Raw genomic sequence first — 15,533 nt, forward strand, 5'->3', positions numbered from 1 at the left:
TTTGTATACCACTGTCTTCTGACCTTTGGTGTAGAGCTTAGATAGAGTTATTACCTTAGCACCAGGTCCAGATCTATGAAGTTCTGATTCCTCCAGGTGGATGTTGTTTGATTCTGGCTGTGTGCTCCACTTCTTTCTGCCACAGACATTAGAGTTGAACCCTTTGTGTTTCTCTGGGAAGATGTTCTGCTCCTGAATCGGCTGGGTGGGTCTTGCCTCTAGCCTCTTTGCAGGGAGTTCTGCTGAAGGGTTCCCTGCTGGGCCTGCAGCCTGGGTCGTCTCACTCACTCACCGGCCTGCACTCTGGATCTGTTCAGGATCCGGAAGGCCTCAGGTCGTCTCACTCACTCGCCGGGCCTGCGCTCTGGGTCTGTTCAGGATCCCGCGGCCTGGGTCGGCTCACTCAATCGCCAGGCCTGCACTCTGGGTCTGTCAGGAGCCCGCCAGGCCCCAGGTTGTCTCACTCACTCGCCCGCCTGCGCTCTGGGTCTGTTCAGGATCCCGCAGGCCCCTGGTCCAGTATCTAACATTTTGGTAAGTCTGGTGCTTCCGCTTTGGTGTAGCCTTTCAAGTCCCAGGAAGTCATAGCCTCTGTCCCTCGAGGCTCGATCCCAGCTGGCGCCGCGGAGCATTAGCTCTACCGTCCTGTCTCAACCCCGCTCACATTAAAGAGCGGCAGGTGTAGGTTATCAGGGAAACACGCACCCCACCTTCAAAGACTATCACCAGCACCTCAGCTAGACCAATAGACATTGCTTAAGGCCAACTGAAGGATAAACAGAAGTCCTAGCCAGCTCTCTACATAACAATACAAGGAAATAGGGTCAGGCTCAGCCAAAATGGAGACAATCGCTCTTCTTTCAAGGAGAGCTGCTCAGGTGGTCCTCCACATTAAGTGACAATTTTTAGCATAATTATGTCAGATTTAGACCCTCCTTGGGAAACACTTGTATTAGAAAATCGCTTATTATATATCTGAAGTTCACATTTAACCAGACCACTGGTATTTTTATGTGCTGAATTTGGCAAGAACAGAGGGCAGGGGCCGGGGAGATGGCTCAGTGGAATAAGTGCTTCCCTGGCAAACACAAGGGACTGAGTTCAATCCCCAGTTCCACAAAAAAAAAAAAAAAGAACAGAGGGCAGAGGTTGGCCATTTGTCATCACTTCAAGCGTGTTCCCGTCATCATTCCACCTCAGCTGCAAGGAGGTCTTGCCTGCACCACAGCATCATGTGTAAAGAAGGCAATCCTTCAAACTGAAAAGGCTCCCTGACACAGTGAGGAGTGGGAGGCGTTAGAGTTTCCTAGTGCTGCCATAACAAGTTACCACAAACTTAGTGGCTTGAAAGAACATGGATTTGTTATATTGAGATTCTGGAGGTCAGAAGTCTGAAAGTCAAGGTTCCAGTAGCTGCCCCTTACTGGGGTAGTTAAAGGGAAGTCTGTCTTCTTGACTTTTCCAGCTTCTAGAAAGACTGTCCAGTGATCTTTACCTAGCGATCTCCATCCGCCTGCATGGCCCACAAGGGCCCATCAAGCCTTCCCCTCATCCCATTACTCTAATTCTGTTTTTTCTGCCTCCTTCTTCCACATTGCAAGGATTCTCATGATTACACTGGGCCCACCCAGTTAACTCAAAAGGATCTTATCATGAAATCAGCTAATTAGCACGCTTAATCTCCTTCCCCCCCCTTAATTCCCTTCACCATGGAATGTGCTGTACTTATAGGTCCTGTGGGTGAGGGGGATACAGATTTTCTGGAACACAAGGAGGGTTCAAGTGTGCCTTTTCCTCCCTACAGTTTGCTCATGGAGTCCCAGACCTGGCGCTGAAGGACATTGCCTGCAGTGAGGCTCTTTTAGAACGTTTCATCATTTTCAACCAGCGACGTGGGGCGAATATTGTGCGTGATGCCCTATGTTCCCTCTCCCAGGGCACCCTACAGTGGATAGAAGACACTCTGTATGCCAATGTGGACTTCTTCAAGCTCTTCCATGTGGTAAGGAAAGGGTCTCGGTGCTCTCCCCTTGAAAGGGACTCTTGGGGCAGGGATCCAGGAGTCCAGATTAGAATTGTCATCAGTTATGCATTTGTGGCAGGTGTGTGTTCACTCCAAATGAGGGGTGAGTGCTCTCCACAGCTCTAGCAGTGCTAGTCAGGGAAGAAGGAGGCCTGGCTTGACTATTGCCCTGTCATGTCCTTAGTTAGTGGTTGTAAGCAAGATATAAAACTTTCCTGGCCCTATTATTCATCAAAACAATAAGTATAATACTTTCTAAGAGTGGTAGAAAAACAAAACTATATATAAATGTGTGTAATAAATTTTGTACTAAGTGAAGATTTCATGCTTTTTTCTCTGAGTCTGGTCTTGACCTCAAAAGTTACTGCTTCTAAAGAAGAAAAAAAAGAAAAAGAAAAGAAAATTTCAGTCTCAAAGGTTTGAGGGGCCGGGGAGATGGCTCAGTGGAATAAGCGCTTCCCTGGCAAGTGCAAGGGTCTGAGTTCTATCCCTGGTTCTGAAAGAAGAAAAAAAAAAAAAAAATGATAACGTGCTCTCTTCAAAGGTTTGAAAATCCTAGATCTAGCTCAATTTGTTCTAGAACTGCACATCAGACCAAATTCTTACAGGTGCTGGTATCTTTTCCTTTGCGAGAGGAATCACATAAAGGAGGTATAGCACCAAGATTGTCAAACTGCAAGGTGCATGAAAATCACCACAGAGGCTGGTACAAGATGCAAATCCTACGTCCCTCCCCCAAACCTGGTGCAGGAGAATTCCTATTACCTTAAAAGACTCTGCTAGCGGTCACCTTGACCACACTTTGAGCAGCACTCAGACCTTTGGAGAAGGTGACATCTTGTATACATCATTTCTAGCATCAAATTGTTTTTTCTTTTGTCTACATTTTAATTTTTGGAACAGTATTGGAAGGAATGTCAACCACTAGCAACTGATTTAGGGAATGCATATTTTTTCTACTGCTACGGTATTCTCTCAAATCCCAGAAAACCCATTGTCAGCTTGTCTTTAAGGCTTTTAAAAATGAAACAAAACAAAACAAGACCCCACAGTTTCTGCCAGAATTCCTTTCAAACTGTGACTTTCCCTTGGAAGTTGCTCTCCAAGCTTCCCAGATCATCCGGGTGGGCCCCTCCAAGTGGGTAAAAGGGTCAAGACCTGGGGTGCCACCACTGCTGAGAATCTAGGGCCCCAGAAAAGGACTTCAGACTTCCCACGCTGCAGAGACTAAAACGGCGTGTGGTCTAAACATTTCTGTCCAAAGTTTTAAAAGGAGCCCAAAGGACACATTCCTCGGTTTGTTTCAGAGTTAAACAGAAGAATAAGATGACAAAGATGCCTTATTCTGGGCAGCCATACTCCGTATAGCCAAGAGCACAGTGCTGGGTCACAGAGCTGCTGGGACTCCCTGCTCCTCTAGGGCAGAAAGAAAGAGATCCGTTTTCTCTATGTGGGCCATGCCTACGCAGCCTAGCCACAATAACTTAGCCCTCTTCTTGTCATTAAGAAGGGAATAGAGGGCTGGCCAAATAGCTCAGAAGAGGAGGCACAGTGGCCAGGGGGTTCAATCCCTGGGCAGACATGCTGGCCTTGCCCCCTGGGGCACACTGAGATGGCAATTGAGACTGGGCATGGTGGCACATGCCCTATAATCCCAGCTCTTGGGAGGCTGTAAACAGGTGGATCACTACGGGTCTGATCTAGTAGTGAGACCCTGAACACCCTCTCCACCCTTTCCAAAAAAAAAAAAAAAAAAAAAAAAAAAAAAAAAAAAGGGAATAGAGTCATGCTTCTTTTCTCGATGTACCTTGGCCACTGCCTGGTATTGTTAAATTTTTCTCCTGGGTCCTTACTGTCAATTCTGAGGAGAGTCCTGGGGGGTAGCAGGACGGGGAACACTGCAGCACAGCTTTGCAGTAGTGACAGTGTGTTCGCTGCCTGGGATTCCTCTACTGAACACCTGAGATGAACAATAGGTGAGGAAAAAGGGTTCTTTTGGTTCATAGTTTTTGAAGTTCCAGTTTGTACTCAGTTGGCCCCATAGTTCATACTCAGTTGGTCTTGTAGGTTTTGGGGCCAAGGCAAATCATTATATGGCTAGTAAGCAAACAAGAGGGAAAGGAAGGGGCTGGGTGCCCATGATTCCCTTCAAAGCATGTCCCTAATGCTCTGAAGACCTCCCACTAAGCTCTCTTTCTTGAAGGCTCCACTGCCTCTCAATAGCACACTGAAAATTTGAACTGTTGCTGACTCCAACTTCAGGCCATTGGATTTATTTGCTTACTTTGCAGACAAGAAAGACCAGAAAGGCTTTCTTTCTGCCCTTACATGCTGCCCTGGCAAGTACTCAGCTCCGAAACCAGGGGCTTACTTGGCTAGGTTCCCTTTCTGATCTCAGCGAGGTACTGGGTGCTGGCTCACCACCACTGTGCATGTGTCCATGTGCTCATGCCTGCAGCAGCACCTGCTAAGGTTAGGTCCTATGCTGGGGCCAAGGCTCCACAGTAAGGTCAGAGACCAGGGAACAAGCCAGTTCACAGCAGTAAAGCTGAGAAAGACCAACACCAGGAACACCTGTTCTGCAGAACAGTCTTTTCTAGGCTGTTTCTTAACAAAGAAAGAGGAGGAAATCACCCACAGAACTTTAAAAATGGTACATAAGCAGCCACCATCCTCTGAGATTCTGAGTCAGTTGGAATAGGGTATAACCTGTACTTCACTATTTCTTTAGAGCTTCCCAGATAATTCCAAAGTCCAGCCAGAGTTCAGAATCAATGGCCTGGAATGTAGGAGTTTGATTTACAGTTCCAGCTTCTTTTTTTAAATTTAAATATTTAAAAGTGTGTGTGTGTGTATGTGTGTGTGTGTGTGTGTGTGTATGTGTGTGGCCAGCTCAGCCCACCAGGGGGCGGGGTGGCTGGCGTGTGGTGCTGGGGGACTGAACCGCGGTCCCTGTGCTTTGCTAAGCTTGTTCTAAGTAGGTGCTTTAGACCACTGAGCCATCTCACCAGCCCCCAGTTCCAGCTTCTGTAGACCAGAGAAACCATTGTATCTCAAATGCCTTGAAGGCTTCAAAGCCCTCATCTAATCACCTCTAAGACAGTGCTGAGGCAATGCTCCTCCTCTCCTGTGACCTTAACAAGCCACAGAGCCACAGAGCCTAAGTGGACCCAGATTTTGCCTAGAAAAGGACCCCAGGGTGACAGTGGCTTTGGTGGCCTCCAGGACTGCCCCTACTCACCAGCCTCTTATCCTAGCTTCCCCTCTTTGGAGAAAGATCTGACCAAAACACACAGACCCATCTAGTTCTCTGGTGCCCTTGGAATGCGCTCTTCCATTAGGCAAATGAATAGAGCTGCTACACATCTTTTCTAAAATACTGGGGGGCCGGGGAGATGGCTCAGTGGAATAAGCGCTTCCCTGGCAAGCGCAAGGGCCTGAGTTCAATCCCCGGTTCCGCAAAATAAATAAATAAATAAATAAATAAAATACTGATACATGACTTAAAAGAAATTACAGGCATTATAATGAGATTTTATTTTTATTACTGCTGTACCCATCCTTCTTGTGTTTTTAGGAAAATGGGCCAGAGGCCAGCCTGGAGAGGCTCAAAGCTGGTGCAGAGCAGCACAGCCCGCCCGCCTGGCCAGGCTGTTATTGCAGCTGGTTGGCGCCCAGCCATGCTGCACCCAGCGGGAGGGCTGGTCCTTTGCTCTGGGCTGTTTCTGTGTGCACGTAGTCTGCGTATAAATACGATTTTATTAAATGTCAAGTCAGTTCTCACTAACAAAGAAAGAGGAGGAAATCTCAGTAAACCACTGTGACAGCACCTTCCTGCACTATGTGAGGAGCCGGGGTGTGGGTGGCTTGGGGGCGCGACCCCTGGGACCAGAAAACCTGTGGAGCATAGAGAACCAGAAGGGGGTTAGCTTCTACTAACCAGCTGTGTTTTTCCTCTATCCCTTTGAGGTCCGAAGTGAGTGTTGTCATCCTCAAAGCCAAACGCAGGACACATGGCCTGGTTCCCCCGGCCATTCATGCAGGTACACTCAGGCACACCCACCATGCCCTCCAACATGGCTGCACCTGCTCATGTGCGCGCGCGCACACACACACACACACACACACACACAGCTGACTTGAGAGCTAGGTGTGCTCCACAACAGATAAAGCAGGTGACCAAATTTTTCCAAGAAGATTCAGCCCCTCTTGGTTTCACCTCTGCTGAGATAGCTTGAAGGAACTTGTCTCCTCCGCCTAGGGCCTTTTCAGGCTTACGCCCCCAGCTTGAAGCCCAGAAGGTAGGAGCTGGGCCCAGGGTATCATTACTGCCAGCACTACCTGCAATGTTCGTGCCTCGTTAAAGAAAAGTGGTGCATCAGTTTCATCAGTTTCAGGTGAGGGGTTGGGAGCTTTCCCATCTGATTTGGCTCTAGGCTTGCGTGCCCCTCCTCTTCCCCGCCTCCTCCTTCCCCTGTGATCCTTCCTGTTTTCTCTTTAATTCTAGTGCACAGCTTTGAAATCTTGCTGAGAAGCAAATCTGTCCCTTCTGCTTTGAATGTTTATTTGTGGAAGTTCAGCAGGGGGACTGAGGCGGTGCCAAGACCTGCCATACTGCTGGGAAATCTGAGTTTCCCTCCCTGCCCCCTTCTCAGTGGCTGTTGATAGAGGAAATCTGGCCTTCTGGCTCACAGTTTTCCCCTTGCAACAGCTCCCACTGTGGCATGATTCAGCTTTCATTCCATTCCTACAAGCACTATTCTGCTGTGGTTTTTACTTTTCTGACTTCATTGTACCCGTGTTCCTATGACTATGGGCTGGCTGAACAATGAGTTCCAGAAAAGGACCTGGTCTTGGGGGTCCTGACTACATATTCCTATCACTGTGCTGCTTTATTGTTGGCTCTGCTCCATGAATTCCTGAATCATTAGGAATAAACTGGGACCGACTGCCCATTGCCCGGTGAGAGCTCTGCAGGGTCATTGCTGGAATTTGTTAAATTTCAAGTCTGCAGATCACTTTTTGGATGGATATTGGTGCATCAAAAGTCTCTGGGAAAGTCCCCATGACTAGCATTTTACAGGGAGGCCCCACTAATGACTTAATTTCATAATTTCCTCTCTTCCAGTTTCTAAATCTTTGGCCTGTCATTCTGCTCGCATGAGAGATCTTGAGAGGAGAAGAAAAAGGAGGGCAGCTTGAGTGCCCGCATCACTAGGGTTCAGCAAGCTCTTTGGGAAGAAAGGAAATTAAACCAGAAAATAGATTTTCTGAAAATTATTAAGGGACAGCTATATTTGATTTACAGAATTAGTATTTATTTCTATCTGCATCTACAACATTTTTTCTATGCAGTCAAAATTTTCTCATGCATGAATTTCAATAAAGAAAAAATAAAAGTGGAAAAGAGGCACTTTAGCGTAGACTATGCTAGAGTACTAGTTTCCATGTGCCGGCATTTGCGTCAACCTCCTGGGTCTGAATGTGATCGACTAGGACTTGGTGATGTTATAGATTTAAAGAGAAAGAATTACTAGGAGGTTAAAGCTAAAGTGACTTAGACTAGAGAGAGGCCTTTGGAAGGCTGCTGTGCAGGATGATGGTTTCCTGGATTTTATTTAGAAGACTGTCTATGAGTGCACTGATATGTTAGGCATCAGGTTCTCTCCCACGAAAATTATTTTTAAGAAAGATTTTGGCTCTTGGCACTTCTTTACAGAACCATAGCCCATGTCCTTTTCACAGATTAGAATCACCTGGAGAATCTGATCCCAGGGACCTAAGCAGAGCTCACAGAGCTGCTGAAGCCAGAGCCCAGGTTAAGAGCCCTTGCAATAAAATTTGTTTCCTACCTGCTGTTAATAGGTGTCCTTTCCTAGAAGGCCTCAGTGTGGCCACAATCCCTTCATAATTCCCTGTATGAAGTCGTCAGCACCTCCCTAAACTCAGGGCACACAGCACCTGCAGGCTCTGGGTTGGTACTAACTTGCCAATTAAAGGGGGATCCCATTCTTCCTATCTGAAAAGTTGCCACAATAAGAACTGTGTTAGGGGCTGGTGAGATGGCTCAGTGGTCTAAAGCACCTACTTAGAACAAACAAGCTTAGCAAAGCACAGGGACCGCGGTTCAATCCTCCAGCACCACATGCCAGCCAGCCCCCTCCCCTGGTGGGCTGAGCTGGCCACACACACACACACACACACACACACATAAATAAATAAATAAAATTTTAAAAAAAGAACTGTGTTACATACATATCTCAATAGACTGTGGTGAAATTTGCATTAAGGAAGATATGGAAATGGGCTTTAAAACCAAGCATATTTCGCTCTTAGCAAAGCAAGAACACATCCAAGGTGCACTGTGCCCGCTGCTCCTTCCACAAATTCCTCAGACAAAGGGGAGGTCTGTCTCACTGAGTGACCTTTGACTGCTTCTGGATTCTAAGCTCAGTTTTGCCTACATCAACCACAGATACCATGATAGAAGTCACCACAAAGAGAAAAAGACCTATTTCTATTTCTATTGAGCTAAAGAGATTTTTCCTAGCTTGTCTGTTCATGTACCCCAGAGCCCACCCTCTGGTTCGAACGCTGTTCCTGCCAGTGCCAGGAGACAGCATGTCTCTGTGACCTCTGCTGATAGATAGAGTTTGGCATGTGCCCCCACCCCTCCCAGTGCCCGAGTCTGAATTCTCTGCTCATGACGCATTTCCTAGCACTCAGGGCCGCCCTCCTGGTCACCCCCTCACCACTGAAGTGGCTTCCTCTCTTTTCATCTGATGCTTAACAACTGTCAGGTTGCAACAAACATGCTTCAAATCCGCAGTCTCCCAGTTGCCCAGCAACAACTTCCCTCCCGGATGAATCTGGGCTTCCTGTAGCAGCCGCTAGGACTGAGCCCAGCAGTCTTCCCAGGACTGAAGCTGTCTGTCCACCCATTCTTCTGGTCTTCAGCTCTCAGTGCTTTCAGGGAAGCCACCCATCATTTGCTCTAGAAACTTTTAGAGCTCATGCCATCCATGTGAAGATGTTTTTAACTTAATGCTATCTAATTACCCTTGCACTAGGTATATCTTCTATTTAGCAATTAAGAGTTTCCAATTGTCTTCTTTGAAGAATCACAAAAAGTAAGCAAATGAACGATGTCTATTCATAGGATATTCTTTTCATACACAAGCAGAACAGTATCTGTTTGGTTAACTCACTGGATTCAAAGCAGCAACAAATACTAACGAGATTTTTTCAGAAGCTGCTGTGCTGTGTCCTGCCTAAGCATAAAATATTACAGAAGCCCATGAAGACATATTTTTTATCCCTCACAGCTCAAACAAAAGCCTCTTGGGACCAAGATTTTCTTATCACCTGCAAGGGTCTTGTATCAATCTCTTAAACATAGAATCAAGGATCAACATTCCTTGATCCAACCACAATTAGTATAGACATAGTCCTTTTATATCTCTAATTGTATATTCTTGGCAGATCTAATCACTTTGACCTGGGGTTGGCAGTACTAGAAGTATTATTTGTTTTTTGTTTTTTTATATTTTTTTACATTTATTTATTGTGTGTGTGTGTGTGTGTGTGTGTGTGTGGCCAGCTCAGCCCACCAGGGGGCACGGCTGGCTGGCATGTGGAACTGGGGGATTGAACCATGGTCCTTGTGCTTTGCCAAGCTTGTTCCAAGTAGGTGCTTTAGACCACTGAGCCATCTCGCCAGCCCTAGAAGTATTATTTGTTGAGAAATTAAGAAAACTGTTGGTATAGGACACTGTGGTGTGCGTGTGTGTAATGATAGTTGCCATTTTTTGTACATGACCTTTATTCCCAGAAATTTTTCCACATTTCCCATTCAAATAAATTTACACCCCCTCTGGTTCTTTTGACAGGAACAATTCCTGTGATTTGAATAATGTGGGAGGGGATGAAAAGAAGAAAGCCCTGGGAAGGTTACTGTATAATTTATTGCACCCGTCAGTCAGATAACTGGAGAAGAGATATAGTCGGAAGGTCCCTGGGCGCCAGGCCTGGTTCTCAGTGTGAGTGGTTATCTCGGGGATGTGACTCTAAGACTTTCATTACCTACCATCTCCACTGAAAAGAACTAGAAAAGGAATCGCAGCTTGCGTGCCGCACACATACTTGGACTTTCATTAATGAGTATTGTTAGACTATAAGCAAGAATGAAAAAGAAAACAAAGGGTTAGCCAGAGACAAGAATGCATCTCCAGCGAAGCCCCACATTTCCCTCTCCCCCAAATTCCTGAACTTGTACTTATCTGGCTATCTCTCTAGTCTCATTCTCTTGCTATCTTCACATTCCTTTCTCCACCTAGAATTCCTGGCTCTCTTCCTTCTGTTCCTATGCACCATCTTAAGTCTCCTCACAAACATGAGCTCACATATCATCCTGCCTGCTCCCAGACCTGACTGCACCCTCCCTGTAAGTCTGCCAGAGTCACCTCTCGTGGAGCCTAAAATTGCAATAGTCTCCATCTCTTTCTACTGGATTGTGTTTCACTGATTTGTTAATACAGTATGTTTGCATTGAGCACCTATTATGTTTGTGGACTGGAGATGAGTGTGTACAGAATAAACTACAAGGGCACCTATTTGATAGGAAAAGAGAGTGGGAAGAAGGTGGTGATGAGCAAGGGCAGAAGGCTTGCTGGAGAGGGAGGGGAGACTCTGGAGGAGTTGGTCTTGGGAGCTAGTCAAGTGAGGATGAGAGAGGGCAGAGTAGGTGGCTGCTTTGTCCATTAGACCCCAAAGCCATAAGCCTTGTTCCTGAGAGCCACAGGCTTTACAGACCCATGTAATAATGTTTGAAACTAGGAGGGGAAGTAATTTGGTTCCAAAATACAAAGAAAAAACTTTAAAATTAAAATGAATAAATATTACATTGCAGATTGAAGGAAGATAGTATCTTTTAAATTTATTGTTAGATTTAATATTTATAAAGTATGAAATTCAACATCCAATTTATAGTTTAGGTTTTGCCATTTTACACCCAGTCCTAACTATTCATGCTGAGAAATCATACCAGCTTATTCATTAATTGAGTTACTCAAAGTCAAATAATTTCAGACAAAATTAAGAGCCTAAAAATGTGTTTCTATATGTGGATATGTAGAGACACAGCTATGAAGGGAGACATTGGTTGTTTCCAATACATTGAGATATAGGTGAGGTCAGAGTGTTCCCCTCCAGTAAAGAAAGCCTTCAGGGGAAAAGATATCTATACAAAACACAGCTGTGGATTGTAATCTTTAGCTTACATCAAGTGAGAAAGGCAGACAACAAACTCAAAAAGAGGAGGAAATAATTGAAAGTTCTGGGAGCTGACTGATGTACGTGATGTCCATGAAGTCCAACCTCTTTGGCATAGGAGCATGACAGTGCCTTCACTTCTCTGCCTCTGGACCCCTGCGCCTTCTTCCATCTCTTAGGATTGGGTTATTTTTCTCTGCACAGCTTCTTCAAACTCTGTCATCAAGTACAGTTTCCTCCTAGCACCGTCTTCCAGGTGACCCATAGCTATCCATCTTTTCTTCAGTCTGAGGGCTCATATCCTCCACACGCATATCTGTCACCAGTTCCTAGATTCCCCAGGCTGGCCATTTTGAGAATGGAATAGAAATGGAGAAGTACTAATAATAACTCCGAAGCAGAAAGTCCTGCCACCAGCTGAAGGGACACATGGGAACAGAAGCTGATTGGGAGATAGGAGCAGTGTAAGATGTGTTGGGTCCAGACTGATGTCCAGCAGACAGTCAGTTATGTACAACTGAAGCTTTGGGGAGATATCTAGGTTGGAGGTGCACATTTGAAAGTCAAGAATAAAAGAGAGTAGCAGATTAGATGACAAAGGGAAAAAGACTATTGAGAGAAGAGGGGCTGCAGGCCCTCAGGGAACCTCAGCTCTTAGAGGGAAGGTAGAGACTCCTGGAGAAGCTCAGTGGAGAAGACAGAGAAGGGACAAAGCAAAGCAGGCAAGAACAGTGTCACAGTCTTTCAGCTGGAAGTGCCATCTTCCAGTAATCTGCCAAAATGACTAACACAAAGGGCAAAGGGGGGGGGGACCTGGTATATGTTTTCCAGGCCTTTTAGAAAGTATGGGGTTGTTCCTTTGGCCACATACATGTGAATCTACAAAAAAGGTGATATTGCAGACATCAAGGGAATGGGTACTGTGCAAAAAGGAGTGCCTCACAAATGTTACCATGGCAAAACAGGAAGAGTCTACAGTGTCACCCAGCATGCTGTTGGCATTGTTGTGAACAAGCAAGTTAAGGGCAAGATACTTGCCAAGAGGATTAATGTGCATATCGAGCATATTAAACACGTAAAAAGTTGTGATAGCTTCCTGAAACGTGTCAAGGAAAATGACCAGAAAAGAAGGAAGCCAAAGAGAAAGGTACCTGGGTTCAGCTGAAACACCAGCCTGCCCCTCCCAGAGAAGCACACTTTGTGAGGACCAGTGGAAAGGACCCCGAGTTGTTGGAACCTGTTCTCTATGAATTCATGGCTTAAACTGGGGGTGTTGCTCTGCCATTCAGCTCCTAATTGGCAGCTTAAGTGTTTTAGGTCCTATGTAAAAATAAAAGCATCCTGTGTTATAAGGGTGGCTTTCTTAGTTGAACAGGTATGTGGTGCCTTCTTACCTCAGAAATATTTGCAGCAGATTTTCACTGTACCTAGTAATTGTGTCTAGTCTTTACTCTTCAGTGCTTTTCTTGCTGAAAGATATTGCTGAGATATGGTGTAGATGTACACTCAAATATTCAAATATTTATAAAATATTTATATTGGCTTGAATATTCTGTAAATCATCATGGGGAAAAGATGCATCAAAATAAATGGAAGTCACTTCAGAAACAAATGTAAGTCCATTTCAGTTAAATAAATTGATTAAAGTAAAAAAAAAAAAAAAAAGAACAGTGTCACAGATGTCAATAAAAGAACATAATAAAATGCTGAGAAAATGCTTCCTAAAAAGTCTGAGAAGACAGGCTTTCACAGAGAGCAAATTGGTCAAGCAATGGCTGTGACTCAGCCACATGGCTGCCAGTGACAAAGGATCTACAAACTGCTATATTTTCAGGGTAAATCCTGAAGGGATTTGACTGACCTTGTCAGATGCAAAAGTTACGTTTCTTGTTATATAGGTCTTGCTTTATCTTGGTCTTAACCGTCCAGCAGGAAAGTATAAAAACAAAGTATAAAAATTAAAGCCATATTAATATGCTGAGCTGTAAAAGGCTCAAGTCAACAACTGACATTTCCAGTCCTACCGATAAACCACTACAATTACAAACTACTGGACCATATTGAATTATTTTGCGGAATTCACACACCTACAATATTTAAATGGCAATGGAATACCCATCTCTGACAAAACTAAACATAAAAAGGGGATACATATGAAGGACCATTTTGTATCTGTATATTCAAAATAGTTAGGATAGGGGGCCGGGGAGATGGCTCAGTGGAATAAGGGCTTCCCTGGCAAGCGCAAGCACCTGAGTTCAATTCCCGGTTCTGAAAAAAAAAAAAAAAATCAAAATAGTTAGGATAGATGTATAGCTGCTTTATCTTAATTCAATGAATAAAAGGATTTATATTAATAGTGTTTGTGGACAGTATATCACATCTGCATCTTGTACTGTGAATAACCACTAAGAAGACAACAATATGCAATGGTATTAATTATTGAAACTGTCCTACTAATCAGTTTTGAAACTGTCTCATTGCTCTTTGTTTCTCAATAAAATTATTTTTAAAAAAGTCTGAGAGGAGAACAAAAATTATTCAATACCTTTTTTAAAAAAACAAGAGGAAACCGAGGCTTCCAGATTCTACATAAAGCATCTTGGTAGGATGGTGAGGGTGGAAGATGGGAAAGTGAAGTCACTGACTATGGACTATGCTTCCAAGAATATGGGAAGAAAGGTGGAGGAAGAAGATTGTAGCTACAGAGGAATCCAAAGAGATTTTGTTCTGTGTGAGAATCTTAAGCATGTATCCATGATAACAGTGATTGAAAGGTTGAAGATAAATCATGACCTTCTTGAAGAGAAACTCCATGAAGGGAGGACTTTGTTTTGTTCTCTGCTATATTCCCAGCACATGGCCCACAGCAGATACTGTCAACAGTTGTCCAATATGTAACTGTATCACATACAAATTACAAATGTGTGTAACAAAAATGCTAAAAAACAGTGGGTTTCGTTTTCCTTCCAAGGCAGAGTCCTGTGGTAAGTCAGACTGCAAGTTTCCTTAAGAACCCTGGCTCCTTTCATTTCCTCTCTCTGTCCCTAAAAGAGCTTGTCATCTGGAGATCTCCGGCTGTCTGCTCTACTTCCTCAGGCCGTCCATGTTCCAGGCAGATGGCCTAAAGGCAGAGGACACTCTTAAAACATCATTTCCAGAAATCCACTCTGTGGTATCTTATTGATTAGAGTTGTGTTCTCTGCTTACCTGCTATAATGGAAGCTGGAAAATGTAGTTGATGTGGAGATAATTACAATGAGCAAAACTGGGGGACAGAGATCAGTCTCCATCACAATGATGGAGCCCAGTCATTCTGTGGGAGGCAATGTTCAAGGAATGGGTACATGACTGTTCTATTTTTGAGGTCTTTCTTACGCGTTGTGTCACTAGTTTTTTAGGTAACAGGATGATGTAAATAAAAGCGAAGTGCCTGCTATGGTCTGAATGTGTCACCCCAAAATTCACATTTTGAAATCCTAATCCTCAAGATGACAGCATTAGAAGGTGGAGCTTTTAGAAGAGGATTAGGTCATGACTGACTTTAATGCCCTTATAAAGGAGACCCCACAAATTTAGCTTGTCTGTTTCACCACACAAAGCGCAGTGATGTAGACTAAGAAATGGGCCTCCCCCAGTTGCTAAACCTGCCAGAGCCTCTAGAACCAGGAGACATAAATTGTCACAGTTTCGGGCTTTAGAGATTGATAGGGTACTCTTCAAGTCTACTCACAAAAACTGCTATAGTTTACTACAAACTGTGATCAAAATGTGGAAGTCAATGGATTTTTCAGCCAGGGGAAAGACATAATAGGTAAAAGCTTGGTGCTTCTACATGTTATTTTGAAAATAACTGTCTTAAAACTTGGACCTCATTCCTAGGAGACTTTTTACAGGACATCAGAACTTTACTACTGGTTACCCTTGAGTAAAGACGCAAGGCAGATTACAAGGAAAGCTTTACCATGGTACTTCATGCAGGTAGCTAGTGCTTATGTTAAGGGAAAAAAAAGAAGCTTAAGTTGCTCTGTAAGAAATTCAGACCTACCTGGGCTATATTAAATTATTCAATTGAATTATTAAAATTGAATAATTATCAATTTCCAGGAAGTTGTTTATAATTCTTCACTGTATCTATTTCTTTTTTTTTAAATTTTATTTATTTATTAGAGAGAGAGAGAGAGAGAGAGAGAGAGAGAGAGAGAGAGAGTGTGGTGTGTGTGTGTGGCCAGCTCAGCCC

At 44.3% G+C, this 15,533-nt stretch overlaps 1 protein-coding gene across 1 annotated transcript in view; it reads left to right on the forward strand.

The window, feature by feature from the left end:
* Abca4 (ATP binding cassette subfamily A member 4) overlaps positions 1-15,533 on the forward strand; it is a 136,038-nt gene that overhangs the window by 27,003 nt on the left and 93,502 nt on the right. Inside the window, exon 6 of the mRNA XM_023720317.1 lies at positions 1,805-2,002. Within this exon, the coding sequence (XP_023576085.1) occupies positions 1,805-2,002 (198 nt within the window). The remainder of the gene's footprint in view (positions 1-1,804; positions 2,003-15,533) is intronic.

Source organism: Octodon degus, unplaced genomic scaffold (assembly GCF_000260255.1).
Source record: "Octodon degus isolate 3935 unplaced genomic scaffold, OctDeg1.0 scaffold00074, whole genome shotgun sequence".
NCBI lineage: Eukaryota > Metazoa > Chordata > Mammalia > Rodentia > Octodontidae > Octodon > Octodon degus.